The sequence below is a fragment of the Rhinatrema bivittatum genome, chromosome 7 (assembly GCF_901001135.1).
Source record: "Rhinatrema bivittatum chromosome 7, aRhiBiv1.1, whole genome shotgun sequence".
NCBI lineage: Eukaryota > Metazoa > Chordata > Amphibia > Gymnophiona > Rhinatrematidae > Rhinatrema > Rhinatrema bivittatum.
The window spans coordinates 65,968,557-65,995,187 of NC_042621.1; the positions used below are offsets into that span (position 1 = coordinate 65,968,557).

The 26,631-nt window shown below is 44.6% G+C and overlaps 1 protein-coding gene across 1 annotated transcript in view; it reads right to left on the bottom strand.

The window, feature by feature from the left end:
* DNAJA2 (DnaJ heat shock protein family (Hsp40) member A2) overlaps nucleotides 1-7,906 on the bottom strand; it is a 72,633-nt gene extending 64,727 nt beyond the window's left edge. The window contains exon 1 of the mRNA XM_029608468.1: nucleotides 7,726-7,906. Within this exon, the coding sequence (XP_029464328.1) occupies nucleotides 7,726-7,803 (78 nt within the window). The 5' untranslated portion in view covers nucleotides 7,804-7,906. The remainder of the gene's footprint in view (nucleotides 1-7,725) is intronic.
* Between the last annotated feature and the right edge of the window lie 18,725 nt (nucleotides 7,907-26,631).

Below are 26,631 nucleotides of genomic sequence, written 5' to 3' on the forward strand. Positions count from 1 at the left end.
TACCCACAGTCACCTTTCAGCTCATGTTTTACATGAATGCCTTGGTGAGAAACTTGTATCAGGATCTGAAGATAATTCATCAAAACACTATGAAGCAACTACCTCTCCAATTACCGTAATCACAGAACAAAGGAGAGGAGACTAAACCCACTCTATACTTCCAACATACGATTTTCAAAAAATTCTAATGTAACAATTAAATACCCAACAAATGACAATATCATAAAGATTTTTGCTCAAATAATGTAATCTGCAGCCTCTCACCACGCAATGGGCCGCAGGCTGTTATCAGCTTATAGAGCTGCTTTTTTATAATCATTTATTGTCATTTGTCCACCCACCGGTTACCTTTATTCAAACTAATTCCATAAACATATACATTTTCAACCTTTCTTAGAACTAACGTTCTTTAAATATCGAATTCAAAAAATAGAATACTTAGCCGTTAATATTTTCAATCAGGCAGCTACAGTGCATTGCTGTTAAATTTTGAACATCCCAACATGAATCATGTTTCAACTGAGGTGCCAGTCTTCTTCAGGGGAATTGTAACTATCAAATCAGGCCAATATATTCCGTATACCCTAAAAGTTAAAAACACAGATTAAAACTACGCAAAGCAGACCACACAGCCCATCTTATAACACATTCATCACTGCAAGCTATAGTCAATCCAATATTAGAGAGTCAGGAGATATTCTCCACTTACCCGGACCAAAATTTAAAGTCTCTCTAGGGATTCAAAAAATGGCGCTGCAGCGTCTCAGATGTTCTCTACAAACACACTAACTCTCAATTTAAGCACATCCCACTTGTTCAAACAACCGGAAATCCGGATCAACTTGGACAGCTGAACTACAATTCCCACAATCCTCACCCGTGGACGCCATGGTTTTTAAAACACTGACCAATCAATATCTTTATTCAATCCATTTGGATCTACCGTATTAAAATAGTAAATCCATTTTTGTTCTCTTTGGAGTAAATAACCATCAAAATCACCTCCACGACTCTTCGGAGAGGGTTTTTCTATCACAGCAAATCTTAGGTCATCAAATGAATGCAAATGTGAAAGACAGTGTTGTACTACCGGTGCTTCAACCTTACCGCGTGTAATGGCACTCCTGTGCTCAATCATGCGGGTCTTCAAACTCCGTTTCGTTTTGCCAATATATAAACGGGGGCATGGGCACCATAACCCATAAATCACACCCTTAGATTCGCAGTTTGTAAGTGATCGTAACTGGAATTTGCCATTAGCAAAAAATGGTAAAACCATACCAGAAAAAGATTGAGTACAAACGGTACAGTTCCCACAAGGATAATGTCCTTTGATCCCAAAGTCCATAATCACTCCATCCATCTTTTCCTCTGCAAAATCTGAGTGTACTATCATGTCCCTCAAATTTCTCCCACGTTTAAAGGCAAATCTTGGAAATTCACCAAAAACCTTCATGTAATTGCAGAATATGCCAAAATTTTTTTATAATACTCTGAACCTTATATATCTGTGAAGAGAACGGCAAGACACAAACCACCCTATTAGTGTCTTGTTGTAAATTCTTAGGTAAAAAAAGTAAATCTCTGTTTATCCAACGTGCTCGTTTATAAGCCTTCCTAACAATCTGAGGTGGATAACCTCTTTGCTGGAAATTCTGACTCATTACTTGAGCCTTTAGTTTATACTCTCTGACGTCTGAACAAAGTCTTCTTAATCTCAAAAACTGTCCATATGGCAAATTATTACGCAAATGGTGGGGATGACAGCTATCGTACCTCAACAGCGTGTTTCTGTCAGTCGGCTTACGATATCTTGAAAATTCAAACCCCGTTGGTCGTAACATAATCAAGATATCCAAATATGCGACTTGATTTTTATTGAAATTGTAAGTGAACTTCAAATTGATATCGCAACTTTCCAACCATTCCATAAACGCTACAAATTCACTGTTCTCACCCTCCCATACCACCAGAATGTCATCAATATATCGTCTCCATAGCTTTATATGATCACTAAAGGGATTACGATTCAAAACTTTTTCTTCGAAATTCCCCATGTATAAATTCGCCACGTCTGGCGCCATTGTGGCACCCATAGCCACCCCTTTCTTTTGAAGGAAAAACTCATTATTAAACATAAAAAAAATATGTTGCAAGGCTATTCGTGCCAAAGCTGATATAAATGTGGCTGGTATGCGAGATGGCACACCATTCAATTTTGCCGCAATGATTTCAATAGCCTCTAGCTGCGGGATATTCATATAAAGCGAAACCACATCAATAGTGGCTAACGCCAAACGATTATTGGGAAATAACTGTAAAGTTAAAGAATCCAGCTGAGACATCAAATCAGACGAATCAGTTGGATTCTTTAACTTTACAGTTATTTCCCAATTGGCGTTAGCCACTATTGATGTGGTTTCGCTTTATACGAATATCCCGCAGCTAGAGGCTATTGAAATCATTGCGGCAAAATTGAATGGTGTGCCATCTCGCATACCAGCCACATTTATATCAGCTTTGGCACGAATAGCCTTGGAACATAATTTTTTTATGTTTAATAATGAGTTTTTCCTTCAAAAGAAAGGGGTGGCTATGGGTGCCACAATGGCGCCAGACGTGGCGAATTTATACATGGGAATTTCGAAGAAAAAGTTTTGAATCGTAATCCCTTTAGTGATCATATAAAGCTATGGAGGCGATATATTGATGACATTCTGGTGGTATGGGAGGGTGAGAACAGTGAATTTGTAGCGTTTATGGAATGGTTGGAAAGTTGCGATATCAATTTGAAGTTCACTTACAATTTCAATAAAAATCAAGTCGCATATTTGGATATCTTGATTATGCTACGACCAACGGGGTTTGAATTTTCAATATATCGTAAGCCGACTGACAGAAACACGCTGTTGAGGTACGATAGCTGTCATCCCCACCATTTGCGTAATAATTTGCCATATGGACAGTTTTTGAGATTAAGAAGACTTTGTTCAGACGTCAGAGAGTATAAACTAAAGGCTCAAGTAATGAGTCAGAATTTCCAGCAAAGAGGTTATCCACCTCAGATTGTTAGGAAGGCTTATAAACGAGCACGTTGGATAAACAGAGATTTACTTTTTTTACCTAAGAATTTACAACAAGACACTAATAGGGTGGTTTGTGTCTTGCCGTTTGAGGGACATGATAGTACACTCAGATTTTGCAGAGGAAAAGATGGATGGAGTGATTATGGACTTTGGGATCAAAGGACATTATCCTTGTGGGAACTGTACCGTTTGTACTCAATCTTTTTCTAGTATGGTTTTACCATTTTTTGCTAATGGCAAATTCCAGTTACGATCACTTACAAACTGCGAAACTAAGGGTGTGATTTATGGGTTATGGTGCCCATACCCCCGTTTATATATTGGCAAAACGAAACGGTGTTTGAAGACCCGCATGATTGAGCACAGGAGTGCCATTACACGCGGTAAGGTTGAAGCACCGGTAGTACAACACTGTCTTTCACATTTGCATAAATTTGATGACCTAAAGATTTGCTGTGATAGAAAAACCCTCTCCGAAGAGTCGTGGAGGTGATTTTGATGGTTATTTACTCCAAAGAGAACAAAAATGGATTTACTATTTTAATACGGTAGATCCAAATGGATTGAATAAAGATATTGATTGGTCAGTGTTTTAAAAACCATGGCGTCCACGGGTGAGGATTGTGGGAATTGTAGTTCAGCTGTCCAAGTTGATCCAGATTTCCGGTTGTTTGAACAAGTGGGATGTGCTTAAATTGAGTTAGTGTGTTTGTAGAGAACATCTGAGACGCTGCAGCGCCATTTTTTGAATCCCTAGAGAGACTTTAAATTTTGGTCCGGGTAAGTGGAGAATATCTCCTGACTCTCTAATATTGGATTGACTATAGCTTGCAGTGATGAATGTGTTATAAGATGGGCTGTGTGGTCTGCTTTGAGTAGTTTTAATCTGTGTTTTTAACTTTTAGGGTATACGGAATATATTGGCCTGATTTGATAGTTACAATTCCCCTGAAGAAGACTGGCACCTCAGTTGAAACATGATTCATGTTGGGATGTTCAAAATTTAACAGCAATGCACTGTAGCTGCCTGATTGAAAATATTAACGGCTAAGTATTCTATTTTTTGAATTCGATATTTAAAGAACGTTAGTTCTAAGAAAGGTTGAAAATGTATATGTTTATGGAATTAGTTTGAATAAAGGTAACCGGTGGGTGGACAAATGACAATAAATGATTATAAAAAAGCAGCTCTATAAGCTGATAACAGCCTGCGGCCCATTGCGTGGTGAGAGGCTGCAGATTACATTATTTGAGCAAAAATCTTTATGATATTGTCATTTGTTGGGTATTTAATTGTTACATTAGAATTTTTTGAAAATCGTATGTTGGAAGTATAGAGTGGGTTTAGTCTCCTCTCTCCTTTGTTCTCTGAAGATAATTCAACATAGCAGTGCTCCAGTTTATTTACATTCAGGACAGGACGGTGGTGAGAGTGGCTAAGTAGGGTAAGTTAAAAAAAAAAAAAAATTACACAATTTTTCAGAAATGCAATTAAAACATATATTTGTAATTAACTGTCAACTGATTTTTCAAGTTTGTCAGTATTGCTGTTTTAAAATGTCAGTGCACCAGGGCTACAATGTAATTTTACCAAGCTGTTTTGCCCTGACATATGCTTCAAGAACTAATGTATCCTCTAGTTCAAAGGAGATTACAACAATTTATTTGTTTGTTTTTTTACATCTAATTTTATTACAGATAGAATCAACTGGGTGTTCAATTGGGTGTTCAAATGGCTGACTGGTATTTATAATATGATTCTGCAATGTTACTCATTTTAATTAGGAAGTTTTGCCAGGTATAAATGGTATATTGGAATAAGTCCCCATCAACCAATGGACTGCTCATTAAAACATTTAAAAAATAAATATTTATTCAAATAATCAAATTACAATTGTGAACCAAAAACAGCTTCATTATTTTTCTCCCACCCTGAAGAATTATTACCATAACAGAAGCATAGATTTCCCTAATTATGTTTTAGCAAATAAAAACACCCAAGGGCCACGCATAACTAACCTTTTTCCTCCATGGAAAAAATGAGAAAAACCTTTGGTACATTTGGTGCTAAGGTTTTAACAACATTCCTGTCTTTCTAATCAGCTTAAAAGGAACTTCCTGTATTGTCCCTGGGCTCAAAGATGTTTTAGGTACACGCAGTCCAGCATAAACGGAGACTACGACATGACTGTACTCAATGCTGCGTAACTGAGCAGCACCACCCTACACCAGTGATGCTCATCATAGATTTCTTGTGATGCAACACTGGTTTTTACCTTCAGTACCAAATGAAATATCTTGGAGCTTTTGACAGCGTATCTTTAATTGGATGGCTCATTAGCACAGTAACATCTATGACATATAGTGATTGTTATTAATGTCAGTGGATAATCTCCACTCTTCTCTACCAATATGTTCCACTCATTTCGCTCTGCCATTAATACCACAACACATCACTTTGACAGTCACTATCCTAAGATCTCTGATACTGACACAACCAACAGCCCCTAGCCCCCAACAAAAAAAAAGTACTGGACTCACAGCAAAAATACAGCAAGGCATCAAATGCTAGTAACAAACATTTATACTCCTCACAAGTCTACTTACATTCAGCACTAGAAGAGGTAAATAACGCCATGTTACCGGCACCTTGTCTGTTAAATTAATTTAGCTCAGCCCTCAAAACAAACTCAGATATTCAACATAACCCTTTAATATCATTCCCCGCTCAGCAAGTGCAAAGTATTTTTTAGATAATTTCGCAATTTAAGAAAAATTATAAACACCGCCTTATCATGCACATCTAAAGACATAATAGTATATAAAGTTTCTGAAAACCAATCTTTGGACATTCCACCCACTGTGGATCTAAATAATGGGCCGATACAGTAAAATCGCAGGAGAGCCTGTGCGCACTCTCCTGTGCGCGCGATACAGTATTTTAATTTATTAAAATTAGGGCCGGCGGTAAAAAGAGGTGCTAGGGACACTAGCGCCTCTTTTCGGACAGAAGCGGCGGCTGTCAGCAGATTTGACAGCCGACGCTCAATTTTGCCGGCCTCAGTTCTCGAGCCCACTGACAGCCACGGGTTCAGAAACAGGACGCCAGCAAAATTGAGCATCCAGTTTTCAACCCACGAGCCGATTTCAAAAAAATGTTTTTATCTTTTTTTTACTTTCGGGACCTCCGACTTAATATAGTCATGATATTAAGTCGGAGGGTGCAGAGAAAAGCAGTTTTTACTACTTTTCTGTACACTTTCCCGGTGCCGGGAAAGTGCTAATTTCTTAAAGTAAAATGTGCGGCTTGGCTGCACATTTTACTTACTGTATCGCGCGGGAATACCTAAGAGTCATCAACATGCGGGCGCTATTAGGTTCGGGGGGGGGGGGGGGGGGTTGGACACACGTTTTGGACACGCTAGCTTTACCCCTTATTCAGTAAGGGGTAATAGCGCGTCCAAAACGCACGTCCAATCGCAGGTTAACAGTGCGCTCCGCCGGAGCGCACTGTACTGTATCGGCCTGTAAATCAGGAGGCATCATGCAGACATCACACTGATACCTATGGTACCTGAATGTAACTCATCTTGAGCTATCAATGAAAAGATATGCACTAGGTAAAAAAAATAAAAACTTGGCGAGCCAGATTAACATAGAATACAAAAAAATACACTGGGGGAAGATATAAAAAAGACCATAATAAATGCACACCTTCCATTGCCCACTTTTGTCTTATACAAATTATGTGGTCTATAAAGTTTTTAAATAACTAAAAAATACTAACCATAAAAAAAAAACTACACAACTACATTAAATAAGAACCAAAGAGAACGGGCAAGTTTGTATGTTATGCAATCTAGGCAGCTTTCAAAACCAAAAGTAGCACACCATTTGACAAAAAAAAATAGTATTGGGAAAAAAATGTGAAAGCTCAACTTAAATCTATCTTTATATATATATATATATATATATATATATATATATATATATATATATATATATATATATATAGTAAACAGATGCCTCTCCCCATGCTCGCTTCTACTCAAATTTGCATTTTAGGCGTCCAAAGATGTGGAAGAGGGCGTCTGGGAAACTGGAAAACAAATTAAACCTTCCACCATGTTCCTGTCAATCCCCACCACCTCTCCAGAAAATACGAAGCGACTAAATAAAACCAAAGGCCAGGGACTCTTTATCATTTTATCAAGGTCATGGGACACGGGAACGGAACGCCAAATCCGGCAGAAGTCTCCTCCGGTCCAGCTCAGGAAAAAAATCTCCCCGCGCCGGCCCCGGGAACGAAGCAGGTGGCTGGAAGGGCCGGCCCGGTGTGTGCTCCGGCGGGGATCAGCAGTATTAACGAAACGGGTCGGGGACGGGCTCGGCAAGGCTGGTGCCTGCCAAGTCACCCCCAACGTGGAAGGCCCGGGGCCCCGGCCGCAGGAGCGCGCGGCGGGGGGGGGGGGGGGGGGGGGGGGTCCCTCCGCGTTGCCGGCTCTCGCCTCAACCTCTTCCCGGTTGCTTCCGCGTCAGCGCGGCCTAGTTTTTTGCTGGGGCCCTCTCAAACCAAGGCCGGCCTGCCTGCCTGCCTCCCCCCCTTCCTCCTCAGGCCTCCGCTCCTCCCCGCCGGTACCTTCTTTAGCTCGTTGTCGCTGGCGCCCGGGGGCACCCCCAGCAGGTCGTACAGCTTGGTGTCCGCCACGTTCGACATTGCCGGCTGCAGAGGGGGAGGGGGGGGAGAGAGTGAGAGGGCGCGAGCAGACGAGCGGCTTCACCGGCCGGGAGCGAGGAGGAGGAGCAAAGCAAGGAAACGGCAGAGAGGAAGGGGGGCGGGGACACGCACGTACGCACGCTGGCTACGTCTGGTTAAACCACGCCCCCCAGGCACCTCTTCTCCCGAGCGTGGCAACCCCCTGGCAGTCGCGAGCGAGCGAGCAGTCCTTTAGCTGTGGCTTAGCCCGTTCTCTTGTCATGAAGAGAGGTTACTTAGGAGTCCCTGCTACTCAGGGCCGGATTTAAGGTTATGGCGCCCCCAGGCAGCGTCGTGGCGATGGGCGTCCCTTGGAAGCTGTGCTGGCGCATAGCACTATAAGCAAGCAGAAGCTGGCTTTGCTTTGGCCTGGGTATTTGGCGCCTTTGGCACAGTGCGCAGCGCCTATGGTGCCCATAGCTAAATCCGGGCTAGCTGCCACTTCGGTGTCTCAGTTTTCATAAAAAGAAAAGGTTAAGAAATAAAAAACAAGATGATACCTTTTTCTTGGACTAGCCTTTTATTCACTAGCTTTCAAGAGTTAATGCTGTCTTCTTCAGAATTCAAATGCACAAAAGATGGCATTTACCAGGAAATGTAAAGTAGTATAGTTGTAGTAAGTAAACCAAGAAGAAAACATCTGGCTGCTACTTTAATTTAATTTCGAGGCATTGGTGCATTAGGTGCCAGAACCATATCCGGGAATTTTTATGCAAGGGGATGGGGCTCATGATCTTTCTGCCTCTTCCCTTTTTTTCCCTTCCAGCATTCTCTGCTTCCCCACCCCAGCACTTTGTCCCTTCCAACCCCTCCCCAGGTCAGATCCAGCATTTTTCCCCTTCCCAGACCAAACCCCCCACTATTCTGGCCTGGTCCTAGCACTCTTTCATTTCTTATCTCTAGTCCTAATCCTACCAGCCTCTAAACCATTTCTAAACCATCATTTTTTTCAGTGTACCCAACTTTTGGTATATCTTGTTTTGCTTGTACCAATTTTATATGACAGTTCTCAGTCTGTTTAATGTAATTTTTCAAATTTCAATGTAACAGGTTGTTATAATGTAAACCGGAGTGAAGGCAACTCTGCTATACCTCGGTATATAAAAAAAAAAAAAAAAAAAAGCGAAATAAATAAATAAATAAATAAATAAATAAAATAAAGCTAGCCGGTGACTAGTTTCAGGCAATTTAGTTGTTGCTGCTGCTGCTTCCTCCAACTCACATAGGTCCACTGAGTGCCCGCTACCACCTCTTTCTACTACTGGTCACTGCCTCCGCCATCCCAGGCACTAGGGTTGCCAACTTTCAACTGTGAAAATCCAAACGCTTAGAGATGCCAAATAAAATGCTGATGATGTCCTTCCACATCCACACGTTGCTACCCCATTGATAGTAACATTACGACTCCATTGATCAGAACATAGTAAATGAGGGCAGATAAAGACCAATTATTTGATAACATCATTCGATCAATGCTCATATGAGAGTGATCTATCGTTAACCCTAAACTATACAAAATAGAACAGAAGCCCTGTAGAAATCCTGCACCTCTAGTTCTGCAAATAGTCTGTGTCTATAGAAACACCCCTAATAATGGTGCAGAGCAGGAGAAGGATGTTTCCCCTTACCATTCTACCAAACAAGTGGAGATCAAAAACACACCAAAGGATAAATCCAGTAAGGCAAGGGTGTGTTAGGAAAAGTAAAGCATCTACAGGTGCAAGTGCTGTTCGGAAGTAGCAGTAGGAGTTTTTATTCAATCAACATTATTATCAGGCAGGCATATCTCACATGTTGAAGCAATTGAACAAATTATAATAGAAGCACTGTAGGTCCCAACCCCAACTGGAGTTCTTAGCCCTATTATTATTATTATTCGGATTACCACTCAACACCATACGCCCACTCCAAATCCTACAGAACACAGCAGCCAGAATACTAACAGGAACAAAAAAAACATGAACATATTACTCCAACTCTCAAATCCCTCCACTGGCTCCCAATAAAATATTGAATAGACTACAAAATACTAACCATACTTCACAAACTTATCCATGGACATCAAACTGACTGGCTAGGCAAAACGATAGAACTCCACGCACCTCAACGAAACCTCCGCTCTACCAACAAAGGTCTCCTAAAAGTTCCACACAATTAACCACAACTCGTGAAAGAGCCATAACCATCGGAAGCCCTAAACTCTGGAACACTCTTCCTCCCGAACTAAGAATCCAATCGAACCTAAAAATCTTCAAGAAAGGATTGAAAACATGGCTCTTCACTAAAGCCTACCATAACATCCTAGGACTTCCATCCATCCCTCCGAACCTCACACCACCTCACTGGCCCCCACTATTATCACCCCTCTCCCAAGCAAACCTAGAAAACGATATCGTTCATCAAACTGAACAAAACGTATCACAGCCCTCCACATGATCCCTCTCCTAAAAGTTCCTAGCAACCCTCTTAAACTGCAACATTTACAACAAATATGTACAACTAACCCAATACTGCATTAACTATTACTCCATTTCTAATGTATATGTTAGCTCCTTATCTAATGTATGTTACACTAACTGTTATTCTGTTCTTAAAGTATATGTTAACTCCTTAACTAATGTATCCCATCGAAAATTGTAAACCGTTGTGATGGCAAAACCAAACGAAGGTATATAAAACTCAATAAATAAATAAATAAAAAAGTGGGCAGTTATGGACAAATTCAGAGATTACCTATATGAGGTTGAGTTTAAGGTAAAAACAGACAATAATCCACTGATTTATGTTTTAACAACTGCAAAACTGGATGCAACTGGGCACCGGTGGTTGGCAGCATTATCCCTTTACAAATTCCCTGTACTATTCACCATACAAAAATGATTCAGATTTTGGCATCATCTCAGTTACAATGACACAAACTCCCTCCTGTACCAGGCGCTCTGATACACAAAACTACAATAAACACAATCAGCACCTATGTAGCAAACCTGCTATCCCCAAACAGCACTAACACCAAGAACTCTAAACAACCCTAGCTACAAAAAGGTGGCACTGCAAATTTTGCAACAGGCTCTAAAACACCACCATACCAGACTGTGAATCCCTACACAAAAGCTACATTTCATTTCATTTTATTTGTATAACGTTGCTCTGTATAAAGTACAATCGCAATAACTAGCAGTATATCTCATCTCAGCCATACCTGCAGAACACAGACAGAACCACACCAAATACAGAATAAGTAACTAGAAATTAGAAACGTGCAAACAACTAAATACCTAACTTGCATGAGGACCACAAGTTACACATCATTGACTCAATGCTATACCAATTGTGAACATGACACTAAGGGGTAGATTTTAAAAAGCATTTACTCGAGCAAAACTGGTTTTTGCTCGAGTAAATACACTTTACTCAAGTAAGTGGGCTTTTCAAAATTGCTACAATATATGCCATTGAATTGTCCATAGGATTTACTCAAGTAAGTGCACTTTACCCGAGTAAATAGCTTTTGAAAATTGCTACGATAGTATGTCACATTTACATGCGTAACTCCTTTGAAAATGACCCCCTAACTGAATAATTAATTCAAGGAATTGTTTTTTTTCTAATTTTGTTGTAATCTGCTTTGAGGCCATCCCTGAATATCAAATGTCTATAAATAAACCACAAAAAATGAAATGGAAATCCCAAGAAGCCAGAATCCACATGCAATGCAACACTGGAGAACTCGAAACAGAAAAGCATTTCCTCCTCTGCTGAGCAAAATTAAAGGATAAGATATACATATTTCCAAAACAGATACATTCCAATCCATAAACTAAAAATAAAATGCTTCTAACTTTGTTGTCTGGGCATCTTATTTTTCTTAATGTGTTGAGCCCAGTCTCTCTGCCTCTCCTAGAATCTTTCATTTTTCATTTCTCTTCTTCTGTCTTCTTTACTTCCTCTCTCACTCCTCCATAGTGCCTTGATCCTTTTTCACTGTTTCTCACGCTCTCCCCAGTCTTGCAGGCCATTCACACCTCCTCTCAACCCCTTTTCCTCCAACACTTATATGCTCCATCTTCCCCTCCCAAAAATAACATACTTGCTCCCTCTCTCTCTCTTCCCACACATATGTATGCTGCCTCTCACACACAAACACAGGCACACACATGCTCGCTCGTTCTCTCTCCCTCACACACCCGCACATGCTCTCTTTCTCCCCCTCACATACACAAACACACACACACATGCTCTCTCTCTCTCTTCCCAACACCAACTGGAGTTCTTAGTCCTTTAAGTGGGCAGTTGTGGACGCCTCCAGCAGGTCGTATGGCACGGGTGGCTAGCGCCTCTAGCAGGTCGTAAGGTGCGGGTAACTGGCACCTCCAGCAGGTCATACAGAATTAAAGAGAGTCCCACTGTCAGTCCAAGGGTCAGAAGCCAGCGAGAATACTGCAGCCGGTCCAGGGGTCAGAAGCCAAAGAGTGTTCCGCAGCCAGTCCAGGGGTCAAAAGCCAGAGTAGGTTCCGCAGCCGGTCCAGGGGTCAGAAGCCAGAGAGAAATCCGCAGTCGGTCCAGGGGTCAGAAGCCAGAGAGAGTTCCGCAGCCGGTCCAGGAAGAGACAAAGGGAGATCCGCAGCCAAAACCAGGAGTCAGGTACCAAGAGAACACAGCAACCGGTCCGGGAGTCAAGTACAGGAACAGGAACAAGCACAGGAAACCAACAGGAGCCCAGATGAAGTCAAGGCAAGGTCTGACAGCCAAGCCAGCCCTTAAATAGTCCACTCCTACAGCAGCTCACAGGAAGTGTTCCACCACTTCCTGTTGTGGCCCCTTTTAGAAAAAAACTATTGCCACACGCGCGCGGACCAGGAAGCAGATCGGGGGCGGAGTCAGCCACGAGCAGCGAGGACGGCCGACGCCGCGGCCATGTTTGAAGAGCAGGAGCTGCGACGAAAACCCTGAAGGTAGTCAATTCTAGCGGCGCAGGTCTGCCACGCCGGTAAGTAGCGGGTCCCGGTCGCGGCTTACCGCCGCCGCGGATCACAACAGTACCCCCTCCTCTAGGCCTCCCCCTAGAAGGTTTGGGTTTATCGGGATGCCTAGCATGAAAGTTCTTGAGAAGGTCCTTATCAAGGATGTTAGTGGCTGGCTCCCACGAATTTTCCTCCGGTCCAAATCCTTCCCAGGCTAGGAGGTATTCCCACTTATGACCACGTCTACGTACATCAAGGACTTCCCGAACTTGATAAATGGTATCTTCTTCAGCCCTCACAGCAGGAGGTACGGGCATCTTACGAGAGGGCCATGTGAGGAGTAAAGGTTTTAAAAGAGATACATGAAAAGAGTTGTGAATACGTAGTGTAGAGGGCAAGCGTAATTGGTAAGTTACCGGACCCAATTGTCTAATCACTGGAAATGGACCAATATACTGCGGGGCCAGTCTCATCGAGGGAACACGTAAACGAATATGCCTGGTACTTAGCCACACTCTGTCTCCCGGAAGAAATCGTGGTGCAGGTCGTCTGTGTCTATCAGCGAAGTGTTTAGCAGTATTCGCCGCTTTCCGTAGCATCAGCTGTGTATGCTTCCAAAGTCGTTTTAACTGGGAAGCGGTAAGCTGGGCCGCTGGAGAGGGAATCGGCAAAGGCAGCGGTATAGGCGGAGCAGGTTGCTGTCCATAAACAATTTGGAATGGCGAAGTCCCAGTAGAAGTACAGGCATGAAAATTGTGGGAAAACTCCGCCCAAGGCAATAATGCTGCCCAGTCATCCTGGCGAGCATTAACATAAGATCGCACGAATTGCTTTAAAGCCCGATTAGTCCTTTCTGCTTGCCCATCAGCTTGGGGGTGAAAGGCAGTGGTAAAGTCCAGTGTAATGTGAAACTTGGTGCAAACACTCCGCCAGTATCGAGCAGTGAACTGTGATCCGTGGTCAGAGGTGATGTGCTGGGGAATTCCATGAAGGTGAAAGATATGTAACATAAATAGTTGAGCCAAACGGGGAGCAGATGGGAGGACGGGTAATGGTGTAAAGTGGGCCATTTTGGAAAATCGGTCCACCACTACCCATATAACCGTATGTCCTTCTGAAGATGGAAGATCAACAATGAAATCGGTAGATATGTGAGTCCATGGTTTAGTAGGCGCCGGAAGAGGTTGTAACAGTCCCCACGTCTTCCCCGTAGGATTCTTATGTTGAGCGCAAACGGGACAGGAATCTACGTAAGCACGAATGTCCTTGCGCATCCCAGGCCACCAATAATGTCGTTGCAGGAGGGCTAGAGTTCGTCTCTGTCCAGGATGTCCGGCCACCTGGGAATCATGCCCCCATTTCAAAACCTTGGTACGAAGCCTCCCGGGTACCACCGTTTTACCAACGAGAACCGTGAAAGAAGCGGAAAGGATGATGCGAGCTGGATCAATGATGTTCTGTATGGGCTCTATCACGTCTTCGCTAACAAAAGATCGTGATAACGCATCGGCTTTAATATTTTTGCTAGCAGGACGATATCTGATTTCAAAATCAAAACGGGTAAAAAAAAGCGCCCAACAGGCCTGACGCGGGTTCAGACGTTGAGCTTGCTGAAGGTAAACTAAATTCTTATGATCCGTAAAAATTGTGATACGATGCTGAGCCCCCTCCAACCACTGCCGCCATTCTTCTAAGGCGAGTTTAATGGCTAACAATTCTTTGTCCCCAATGGAATAGTTGCGTTCCGCAGAAGAAAATTTTCTAGAAAAATAGGAGCACGGATGAGATGTTCCAGTAACGGTATTTTGGCTAAGGACTGCTCCGACTCCCTCAGTGGAAGCATCAACCTCAATAGTAAAGGGACATCTGGGGTCAGGATGGTGAAGAGGTTGTTATAAGAAGGAATTCTTAAGAGCCTGGAATGCATCTACCGCTTCTACTGGCCAGTTCTTGATATTAGCTCCTTTACGTGTGAGTGCAGTCAGAGGTGCAGCCAGCTTAGATAAATTTTTAATAAAGCTATGATAATTGGCAAATCCAAGAAACCTTTGAAGTGCACGTAGGCTGGTAGGTTGAGGCCAATTTGAATACATTTCAATTTAGCAGGATCCATCTGGAACCCTTGCTTGGAGATAATATATCCCAAAAAAGGTAGAGATTCGGTCTCGAAAACACATTTCTCTAGCTTGGCATATAATTGGTGATCTCGCAAACGTTGCAGAATCTGTATAACGTGTTGACGATGAGTTTGTAAATCCTTGGAAAAAATTAAAATATCATCTAAATAGACCACCACACAGATATAGAGTAAGTCTCTAAAGATTTCATTAATAAAGTGCTGGAAGACGGCCGGAGCGTTAGTTAAGCCGAAAGGCATAACCAGATATTCATAATGTCCGTCCCGGGTGTTAAAGGCCGTCTTCCATTCATCACCTTCACGAATCCTGACCAGATTGTAAGCTCCGCGTAGATCAAGTTTAGAAAAAATTCGAGCTCCTTGTAGTCGATCAAATAACTCTGCAATAAGTGGTAACAGATATCTGCTCTTGATGGTTATAGCGTTAAGTCCCCTAAAGTTGATACAAGGTCGTAGTGTCCCATCTTTTTTCTCGACAAAAAAAAATCCGGCTCCCGCAGGGGAGGTAGATTTTCGAATGAAACCCTTCTGTAGATTGTCCCGGATATATTCGGACATAGCCCAAGTCTCTGAAGCCGATAGGGGATATGTTCTTCCTCGAGGTGGCGCAGATCCCGGAATCAAATTGATAGCACAATCAAACTCCCGGTGTGGAGGCAATGTGTCAGCGGCCTCTTTGGAGAATACGTCCGCGTACTGCTCGTACTGCGAGGGTAACTTCCTTAGACCAGAGGTACAGATGAAACTATGCGTGGTAGCCGTTTCTCTTAAACAAGTTCCATGACATTCGGACCCCCAATGAGTAAGTTTTAAAGAAGTCCAGTCGAATTGTGGGTTGTGAATTTGCAACCATGGAATACCAAGGACCACTGGGTGAATTGCTTTTCTTAGCACGTAGAAAGTAATCCATTCAAAGTGATCAGGTGCGATGTGGCACTCCAGAGGTTCTGTCTGATGCGTTATAGTTCCTGGTAGTGGATCGCCTTGAATAGAAGAAACAATTAACGGCTTTGGGCAGAGACGAATAGGAATCTGAAATTGATCGACAATCTCTTGAAGGATGAATTCTCCGCCGGCACCGGAGTCCACTAGAGTCAAGGTAGTAAATTCATGTCCTTCAATCTTGAGGGTGACTGGTAGCGTAAGTGGGGGAGCAGGAGATGTAAGACCTAGGGTTACTCCCCCCATTGACCCTAGGCTTTGTAGTTTCCTGGACGAATGGGACAGACGGCAATACGATGACCAGAACCTCCACAATATAGACAAAGTCCCTCCTTCCGCCGTCTTTGTCGTTCTGCCGGAGATAAAGGATCTCTGCCAAGCTGCATGGGTTCTTTGGTGATAGTTTCATTAGAAGAAACTTCTCGGGAGTTCGTAGGGAGGGGAAATGGAACATAAGAGGTGGTCGGCCGTCTTCTAGATTCTAGACCTTCTCGAACCCTTTCCTGAAGTCGCCGGTCAATTCTGGTGGCAAGCTCAATAAGGGAATTTAACGAGGTTGGAAGTTCCCTGGCCGCCAGTTCATCCTTGATCCTAGCTGACAATCCTTCCAGGTAAATAGTTCGGAGTGTGGATTCTTCCCATTGGAGTTCCATTGCCAAGGGCCGAAATTCAATATTATAATCCACAAGGGCGTGCCCTCCTTGACGGAGGTGAAGAAGGCTAGACCCAGTGGTTGCTTGTTTCCCGGGTTCCTCAAACACAGTCCGAAATAATTCCAGGAAACGAGGAAGGTCCTGTAACACCGGGTCGCCACGCTGCCACAACGGAGAGGCCTAAGCCAAGGCTTTGCCTTCTAATAACGACAAGATATAGGTAGTCTTAGTTAAATCATCAGGGAAAGTGAAGTCTGTAGATGGAAGTGCATGCTGCATTGATCAAGGAACCCCAAGCAAAAACGAGGATCTCCGGCATATCGAGGTGGAGCAGGTAAAGGTAGGACTGGACGGGGTCTAGCCTGTAGAGAGGGCGGAACAGGTGTGACCAGCGGATTTGCAGGCGGAGGATTAATGTGGGTGGCAACCATAGCATCTAGCCGGGCATTGAGTCGTTCGATGGAAGCGGCCATGGATTCCATCATACTCTGTTGTTCAACTATTTTTTGGGCCAACCCAGGAATTGCTAGTAGCGCGGACGCCTCAGCCGGGTCCATGGCCTTGACTTACTGTTGTGCGCTGGAAGGTGGACCCTTGACCCGAGGTGAACCAGAGTTACACCGTCGGTAGGCGAGGCACACTCAATAGGACTTGTCTTGGATGAAGGGAATCTGGATGCAGGCGCCTCCTGCAGGTCGTGTAATCCAGATAGCTGGCGCCTCCATCAGGTCATATGGCACGGGTGGCTAGCGCCTCTAGCAGGTTGTAAGATGCGGGTAACTGGCGCCTCCAGCAGGTCGTACAGAATTAAAGAGAGTCCCCCTGTCAGTCCAAGGGTCAGAAGCCAGCGAGAATACTGCAGCCGGTCCAGGGGTCAGAAGCCAAAGAGTGTTCCGCAGCCAGTCCAGGGGTCAAAAGCCAGAGTAGGTTCCGCAGCCGGTCCAGGGGTCAGAAGCCAAAGAGAAATCCGCAGTCGGTCCAGGGGTCAGAAGCCAGAGAGAGTTCCGCAGCCGGTCCAGGAAGAGACAAAGGGAGATCCGCAGCCAAAACCAGGAGTCAGGTACCAAGAGAACACAGCAACTGGTCCGGGAGTCAAGTACAGGAACAGGAACAAGCACAGGAAACCAACAGGAGCCTAGATGAAGTCAAGGCAATGTCTGACAGCCAAGCCAGCTCTTAAATAGTCCACTCCTACAGCAGCTCACAGGAAGTGTTCCACCACTTCCTGTTGTGGCCCCTTTTAGAAAAAAACTATTGCCACACGCGCGCGGACCAGGAAACAGATCGGGGGCGGAGTCAGCCGCGAGCAGTGAGGACGGCCGACGCCGCGGCCATGTTTGAAGAGCAGGAGCTGCGACGAAAACCCCAAAGGTAGTCAATTCTAGCGGCGCGGTCTGCCGCGCCGGTAAGTAGTGGGTCCCGGTCGTGGCTTACCGCCGCCGCAGATCACAACAATAAACCGATGTAAAATGCACTTCTCACTTCAATCTCCATTATTTCCTTCCGACAAAACCAAGGTCACCTTTATTCTGTCCCTCTTGGAGGGTCTAACTTTGGCATGGGCCTCTCCATTATGGGAGCAAGATGATCCATTACTGAATAACCTGGAGCAATTCCTTAAGGTCTTTCGTCTAGAGCCTCAGATCTGCTTCAATCCATCAAGGCTGTCGATCAGTGGGAGACTATGCTGTTCAGTTCCAGACTCTTGCTGCTGAACTTCGCTGGGGAGAGGATAGCCTTACTGCTATTTTTCGTCAGGGTTTGTCAGAATCCATCAAAGATGAATTGGCTGGACGAGACCCGCCAGACTCTCTAGAAGATCTAATCTGGTTAGTTATTTGCTTGTATCTTCGATTCCAGGAAACCCTCAATGCCATTTCAATGCCCGCTCATCTTTTCCAAACCTCAGGAAGCACGAGCTGCCACAGAGGAACCTATGCAGACTGACCGATTCAGTATTTCATCCGAGGAACAGCAGCAGCGACAACAGAATCTTTGTCTGTATTGTGCAGGAGCGCAATACAGTTGCCTCCTCCTCCCCATTTCAATGGAGATACACAGCAGTGTCGTGGCTTCATAAACCAATGTAAAATGCACTTCTCACTTCAATCTCCATTATTTCCTTCCGACAAAACCAAGGTCACCTTTATTCTGTCCCTCTTGAAGGGACTAACTTTGGCATGGGCCTCTCCATTATGGAGAGGCCCATGCCAAAGTTATGGGGGGTCATTATGCCAAAACTTGCCCTCTGAAGCCGGGAAACTCTCGGACCTAGGATTGGTGGAAGAGGCCTCCCTGGGTCATGTGACTTCCTCACCTCAAATCTTAATTCCTATGACTCTATCCATTGCCAAGAACTCCATTCACCTGCAGGCCTTCTTGGACACTGGAGCAGCCAGGAACTTCATTGAAGAGATTCTGGTTCAACAATATCAGATTCCCACTGAACCACTGAAGGTGCCTCTTACCATTTCGTTGGTATCCAGACAGCCCCTGGCAGATAGGACCTATAACCATGACTACTGGGGTACTGCATCAGGAAACTATTCGTCTTTATGTCTTACCCTCCTCTGCAAACCAGATAATTCTAGGCCTGCCTTGGTTGAGGTTACAGCAACCCAGAATAGACTGGGATACACTGCAGTTAGCTAGTTGGAATTTCAGTTGTCCTCACAACTGCCTGATTCCTGTAAAACCACTCCTTTGCAACATCCTCTGTTCCGTACCAACTCTTACTGGATTGCCTGACCAGTATGCTGATTTCGCCAATGTCTTCAGTAAGCAGCAAGCTCAGACACTGTCCCCACATCGCGACTATGACTGTGGCATCGATTTACTTCCTGGGAAAATTCCTCCTCGAGGGAGAGTGTATTCACTATCAGAACCAGAGACTGAGGCCATGAACCAATACATTCAAGAAAACCTGGCTTGTGGGTTCATTAGGCCATCATTTTCTCCAGCGGGACCTGGGTTCTTTTTTGATAAAAAAAAAAAAAGGATGGATCTCTACAACATGTATTGATTGAGGACTGAATGCAATCCCAAGGAAAAATCGATACCCTATTCCCATTATTACCAAGCTTTTTGACCGACTAAAAGGGGCACAGATATTTACTAAACTGGATCTCTGAGGAGCCTATAATCTGGTACGAATCCGGGATGGGGATGAGTGGAAAACAGCCTTTAATACTCATGATGAAAATTACGAATATCTAGTAATGCCTTTTGGTTTATGCAATGCTCCAGTGGTATTTCAAGCTATGGTGAATGATATATTTTGGGATCTTCTTTATTCACATGTTCTTGTTTATTTGGATGATATTCTTATTTTTTCCAAGACAGAGAACCAACACCTACTTCATGTACGAAACGTCTTCCAACGTCTCCGAGAAAATAAGTTATTCACAAAGATAGAAAAATGTAAGTTTCATAAAGAGAAATTACCTTTTTTGGTTACATTATTTCTCGGACTGGTCTACAAATGGACCCAGAGAAGCTTAAGCTAATTTTGGATTGGCCTCAACCGGTAGGTCTCAAAGCCTTACAATGATTCCTAGGCTTCTCAAATTATTATCAGCAATTTACTTCCAGGTACTCAACATTAGTGGCACCCCTCATGGCTATGACCAAAAAAGGGACCAATGTCTGCAATTGGGCCCCAGAAGCCATTCAAACCTTCCAACAGTTAAAGAAAGAATTCATAAAAGATCCCTGCTTGCAATGTCCAGATCCTACGAGACCTTCATTATTGAGGTAGATGCCTCCGTGCTAGGTGTTGGAGCAATCCTTTTACAACCAGAGGCTGGAAATCTTGTTACCTGCGCCTACTTTTCTAAGAAATTCTCTTCAGCAGAGAAGAATTAAGCCATTGTTGATCGAGAGCTTTTCACCATTTAGTTAGCTCTCGAGGAATGGCAACACCTATTGGAAGGAGCTAAATATACCATCACTATCTATACCAACCATAAGAATTTGGCGAATCTCTCGCACGCACAGCGCCTGAATCCACGACAAGCTCATTGGGCCTTATTCTTTAGCCACTTTCTTTAAGCTGCACTTCTACCCAGCCGAGAAGAATCAGCGAGCTGATGCCTTATCAGGAAGCTTCCTCGATGACACTCCTGAACCATCTCACTATATTATTGACCCAGCCCAGATTATGGTGTTACAACTGTCGCTGCCCAATGTCTCCACTCCGCCCACCTTACCTTTTTTGCGACTCCTCCCGCGGTTGATGGACGTCTGGCTGCCGCGGTGTCTGCCTGCCGTCCTCTTCGGTGTCCCCGGTCTGGCTTGGGCACTGCATCCCGCCATGTTGTCCAGGTACCATAGGACGCATGCTCTGCACAGCCCTGCTTCTTATTCTCTCTTTGGCGCGAACCTCAGGGGCGTCCCCCTGTGATGACGTCACACATCCCAGATACAAAAGCCTACACTTTTTGCTAGCTAATCGAGTTTGCAAGGATCTGGATCTCCTTACCGATGGGCTTCACTCTCCGTACCTAGCTATCTGCCTCTCCAACTTTTGGACTATATCCTAACGGGGTACCCACTCCTCGGGGGTCTCTCTCATTTCTTTCAGGTCGCTATCAGGAACCGGTACTCGCTCCTCGAGGGCCCATGTTCCCTGACTCGCTGCCTGAACCTATCACTTCTGCTTGGAGGAAACCGCTGCCTACATCATCAGTGAATTACCAACTTTATTTCCTCAGAGCTGTTCCCTGGAACCAGGTACTCGCTCCACGAGGGCCTGCCTCCATTCCAGCTTCTGTGTTACCTTCCGGGAGAAACCGCTGTGTGAGTAACTTTACCAATGAGGCTCTATTCCAGAACTCTGTGTATGCTCCACTGTACTCACTATTTCAGTTTTCTCCACTACAGCACAGCCATAGAGGGAGTCGCTGTTCCAGTATACTGAGGAACCCTAAGCCCAGCCGGGCTTCATCTCTACTCACTACTGCCACCTCTGGTGGCTTCTCAACTCTGTCTAATAAAAGATATAACTTTGTTGTGTGTCCCAAAGCTGAGCCTGACCTGTGGCCCCTCACGGGACTTCCCCCCGTGGGCGTGGTCAGCTGCCACAGTGTCCAAGGGTCCACCCAAAACCTTTCAAACAATAACATATGGTCGCCACTACTTTTGCAGTCCCAGTAGGGAAGACGGTTGGAAAGAGTCCTGCATTGGGTTCATGATTCTCATCTTGCGGATCACCCTGGACTTCAACAGACTAGAGAACTCCTTACTCATCACTACTGATGGCCTCAATGGAAGGAGGATTCCAAGAGGGAAAAATAACCCATGCTATAGTTACACAATGTTAGGTTCCATATTAGGAGCTACCACCCAGGAAAGAGATCTAGGTGTCAGAGTGGATAATACATTGAAATCATCGGCTCAGTCTGCTGCAGTAGTCAAAAAAGCAAATAGAATGTTAGGATTTATTAGGAAGGGAATAGTGAATAAAATGGAAAATTTCATAATGCCTCTGTATCGCTCCATGGTGAGACCGCACCTTAAATATTGTGTACAATTCTGGTCGCCACATCTGAAAAAAAATATAGTTGCGATGGAGAAGGTACAGAGAAGGACGACCAAAATGATAAAGGGGATGGAATTGCTTCTCTATGAGGAAAGACTAAAGAGGTTAGGACTGTTCAGCTTGGAGAAGAGACGGCTGAGGGGGGATATGATGGAAGTGTTTAAAATCATGAGAGGTCTAGAACGGGTAAATGTGAATCGGTTGTTTACTCTTTCGGATAATAGAAAGACAAGGGGGTACCCCATGAAGTTAGCATGTGGCACATTTAAAACTAATCAGAGAAAGTTCTTTTTCACTCAAAGCACAATTAAACTCTGGAATTTGTTGCCAGGGGATGTGGTTAGTGCAGTTAGAGTAGCTGGGTTTAAAAAAGGTTTGGATAAGTTCTTGGAGCAGAAGTCCATTACCTGCTATTAATTAAGTTGACTTAGAAAATAGCCACTGCTATTACTAGCATCAGTACCATGGGATAGACTTAGTTTTTGGGTACTTGCCATGTACATATAGCCTGGATTGGCCACTGTTGGAAACAGGATGCTGGGCTTGATGGATGCTTCGTGTGACCCAGTGTGGCATGTTCTTATGTTCTAGATTCGTAGAATCCTGCTCTATGTGCGCGGCTCACAAAAGCTCCCGGACTCGACCTTGAGGGTTATTACAACCTTTCCAATACCCGACAAACCTTGGACTCATATTGCCACTGATTTTATTACCGATTTGCCTCCATTAGAAGAAAACAATACTATTTGGGTAGTGGTTGATTGATTTTCGAAGATGGCTCATTTTATTCCTCTTCCTGGCTTGCCTACAGCACCAGAATTAGCGCGATTATTCGTTCAACACATCTTCCGAATTCGTGGACTACCTCAACATATCGTATCAGCTAGAGGAATTCAATTCACTGCACATTACTGGAAGGCTCTTAGTAAAACGTTTGGGATACAACTTGATTTCTCCTCAGCCTGTTACCCACAGATGAATGGGGTGGCAGAACAGACTAATCAGTCACTTAAAACTTTTCTATGATGCTATGTGAACCAATGTCAGGATGACCCTTGGGCAGAGATTTGTCACAACAATCATGTTACACAGGGCAATGGAACATCGTCTTTGGATACTGCTACCCATTGTCACATCCTCGTCTTGTCGTGCTGTAAACCTGGCCACTCAAAACTTGAAGGAGTTATGGGAGAACACTCATGTTCTTTTACAGCAGGCTGTAACCAGGTCCAAGATACAGGCGGATAAAAAATGAAGGCCAGCTCCTTGGCTCCACCCAGGAGACCTAATTTGGTTAAGCACTCGTAATCTCAGGCTAGGCATGCCTTCTTTAAAATTCACTCCTCGCTTTATAGGGCCATCCCCAGTTGAAAGGCAGATTGGGGAGGTTAGGTATAAGCTTCGGTTAACTTCAGTGATGTTTTTCATATATCTCTCCTTAAACCCGCAGTTCTGTCCTGGCCTTCTAGAAAACCTAAACAAGTGTCACCTGTGATAGTGGAGGAGGACACACAATATGAAGTAGAAGAAATCTTGGATGTCAGGCGAAGAGGACGGTTGCTATAATATTTAATTTCCTGGAAAAACTATGGCCTGGAAGAGAATTCGTGGGAACCAGCCAGTACCATTCAAGCTCCCCATTTAATTCGTAAATTTCATCTACGCTTTCCTCTCCAACCCAGGCGTAGGAGGCAGAGGAGAGGACCTTGCGGGGGAGGTACTGTTACAATGGGGGCCCATAACTGCTCTCCACCGACGGCTCCTGAGGTGGCACAGGCTCTCATCAATTGGCGTCATTGGGGCACTGTGTGGCACAGCACGCAGGACATCTTGGCCCCTCCCTTTGCAGCACGTCGATGTGACTCCTGGGAGACCTGTGCTAGTGCGGGAAATCAAAGGTATTTAAATCCAGCGTTCCAACACAAATATTGCCTCGGCTAAGGCTTGCTTGTGCTGGTGCTGCTTCGTTCCGTGTTCACTCTGTGTTCGAGATCCTGCTTTGGACTTGGACTCTGCCTTGCCTGCTTCCTGCCTCTGACCCTGCTTTGGACTTGGACTCTGCCTTGCTTGCCACCTGCCTCTGACCCTGCTTTGGACTTGGACTCTGCCTTGCTTGCTGCCTGCCTCTGACCCTGCTTTGGACTTGGACTCTGCCTTGCTTGCCGCCTGCCTCTGACCCTGCTTTGGATACTGGACTCTGCCTTGCTTGCCGCCTGCCTCTGACCCTGCTTTGGATTTGGACTCTGCCTTGCTTGCCGCCTGCCTCTGACCCTGCTTTGGATTGGGCTCTGCCTTTCTTGCTGCCTGCCTCTGACCCTGAGTCCTGCCTAGACTTGGACCCGCCTGCGCTCCCATCCGGGTGTCTCGCTGCCTCCGCTCAGCCGCCAGATCAAGGTAAGACTGTTACTCTACAATGTGATCCTCGCTATCCAGTCTTCAATTCAGCCTGGGTCCTGGGTCCCAAAGGGATGGATCCAGTTGTGGATCTCCAACGATCCTGCCTCCTCTCTCTGCTCTCTGGACTCCTTCTGATGGACCTTCCTTGGGGAAAGGTCTGTAGCACAATGAAACAAGACCTTTACAGCTGCAGTGGGACAAGGGGGTGGTACAAATCCTCTTTGTAACTTGAATCATGACATTCAAAAGAGTTTTGGTAAACACTTTCCACAGAAGACCTTATTACCGATAGCTCAATAATAATAATAATAATAATAATAATAATAATAAAAAAGAAAATGTGTGATTGAAAACCACTAAAAAAAAGTAAGACTTCCTTGTGATATTTTTGGATTGATCATATCTTGTTTTGTTATAGCACACTACAACCGTTAACCGAGTTCCTTGATAATCTCTCTTCGATTGACATCTCTCGCACAGCGTGATTGTCTACTCAGCCCCCGGCATAAAGCGTTCAAAGCTATGCTGGAGCTGTCAGTACTCTTCTGTCAGGGCATTAGCAATCAAAACAAACCCAGCAGTTGTCACCAGGGTGACCATGCAAAAGATACATACTGTACCTGCTTTATGAGCCCAAAGAATTTCAATGTCGAACTTGCCCTTAGAGCTTTACATTTTAAAGTGAATTATCTAAGCCGTTTTCTCCTTCAGCAGAGGCTATTCTTTCTCATTTTTTTTTTTAATGGCCCTTTCCTTCATTTGCTCCTGATAGGATTTTGCACAACTGCACAAAGCAGACGTCACCTCCCATGCAGAAAATTCGGTGTGTAGGCCAGGAGGCGGCGATAACAATGTCAGCCCTCACAGACTAGGAGAAAAAAAAAACAAACCCACACAGGTGGCAGGATCAGCTCGCCCAGGAGACCAACAGCTTACACAGGCCTGGTATGGACGTCTCCGGTGAAGCATTCACTCTGCTGGTCCACTGTCACCATCAGCTCGACCACAGTCGTACGGAAGTGAAGTACCCACCAGTGCCCATGGAATTGGATCAAGGAAGAGCACTAGATGTCATCTACTTGGATTTCAGCAAAGCTTTTGATACGGTTCCGCACAGGAGACTGGTGAATAAAACGAGAAGCTTGGGAGTGAGTGCCGAGGTGGTGACCTGGATTGCAAATTGGTTGAAGGACAGAAAACAATGTGTGATGGTAAATGGAGCCTTCTCTGAAGAGAGAGCGGTTTTAAGTGGTGTGCCGCAAGGATCGGTGTTGGGACCGGTCCTGTTCAATATCTTTGTGAGCGACATTGCGGACGGGATAGAAGGTAAGGTTTGTCTTTTTGCGGATGACACTAAGATCTGCAACAGAGTGGACACGCCGGAAGGAGTGGAGAGAATGAGACGGGATCTAAGGAAACTGGAAGAGTGGTCGAAGATATGGCAGCTGAGATTCAATGCCAAGAAGTGCAAAGTCATGCATATGGGGAGTGGAAATCCGAATGAACTGTACTCGATGGGGGGGGAAAGGCTGATGTGCACGGAGCAAGAGAGGGACCTTGGGGTGATAGTGTCTAATGATGTGAAGACAGCAAAACAATGCGCCAAGGCGATAGCAAAAGCCAGAAGAATGCTGGGCTGCATAGAGAGAGGAATATCAAGTAAGAAAAGGGAAGTGATTATTCCCTTGTACAGGTCCTTGGTGAGGCCTCACCTGGAGTACTGTGTTCAGTTCTGGAGACCGTATCTACAAAAAGACAAAGACAAGATGGAAGCGGTACAGAGAAGGGCGACCAGGAAGGTGGAGGATCTTCATAGGATGACGTACGAGGAGAGATTGAAGAATCTAAATATGTACACCCTGGAGGAGAGGAGGAGCAGAGGTGATATGATACAGACTTTCAGATACTTGAAAGGTTTTAATGATCCAAAAACAACGACAAACCTCTTCCGTAGGAAAATAATCAGCAGAACCAGGGGTCATGATTTGAGGCTCCAGGGAGGAAGATTCAGAACCAATGTCAGGAAGTATTTCTTCACGGAGAGGGTGGTGGATGCCTGGAATGCCCTTCCGGAGGAAGTGGTGAAGACCAGAACTGTGAAAGACTTCAAAGGGGCGTGGGATAAACACTGCGGATCCATAAAGTCAAGAGGCCGCC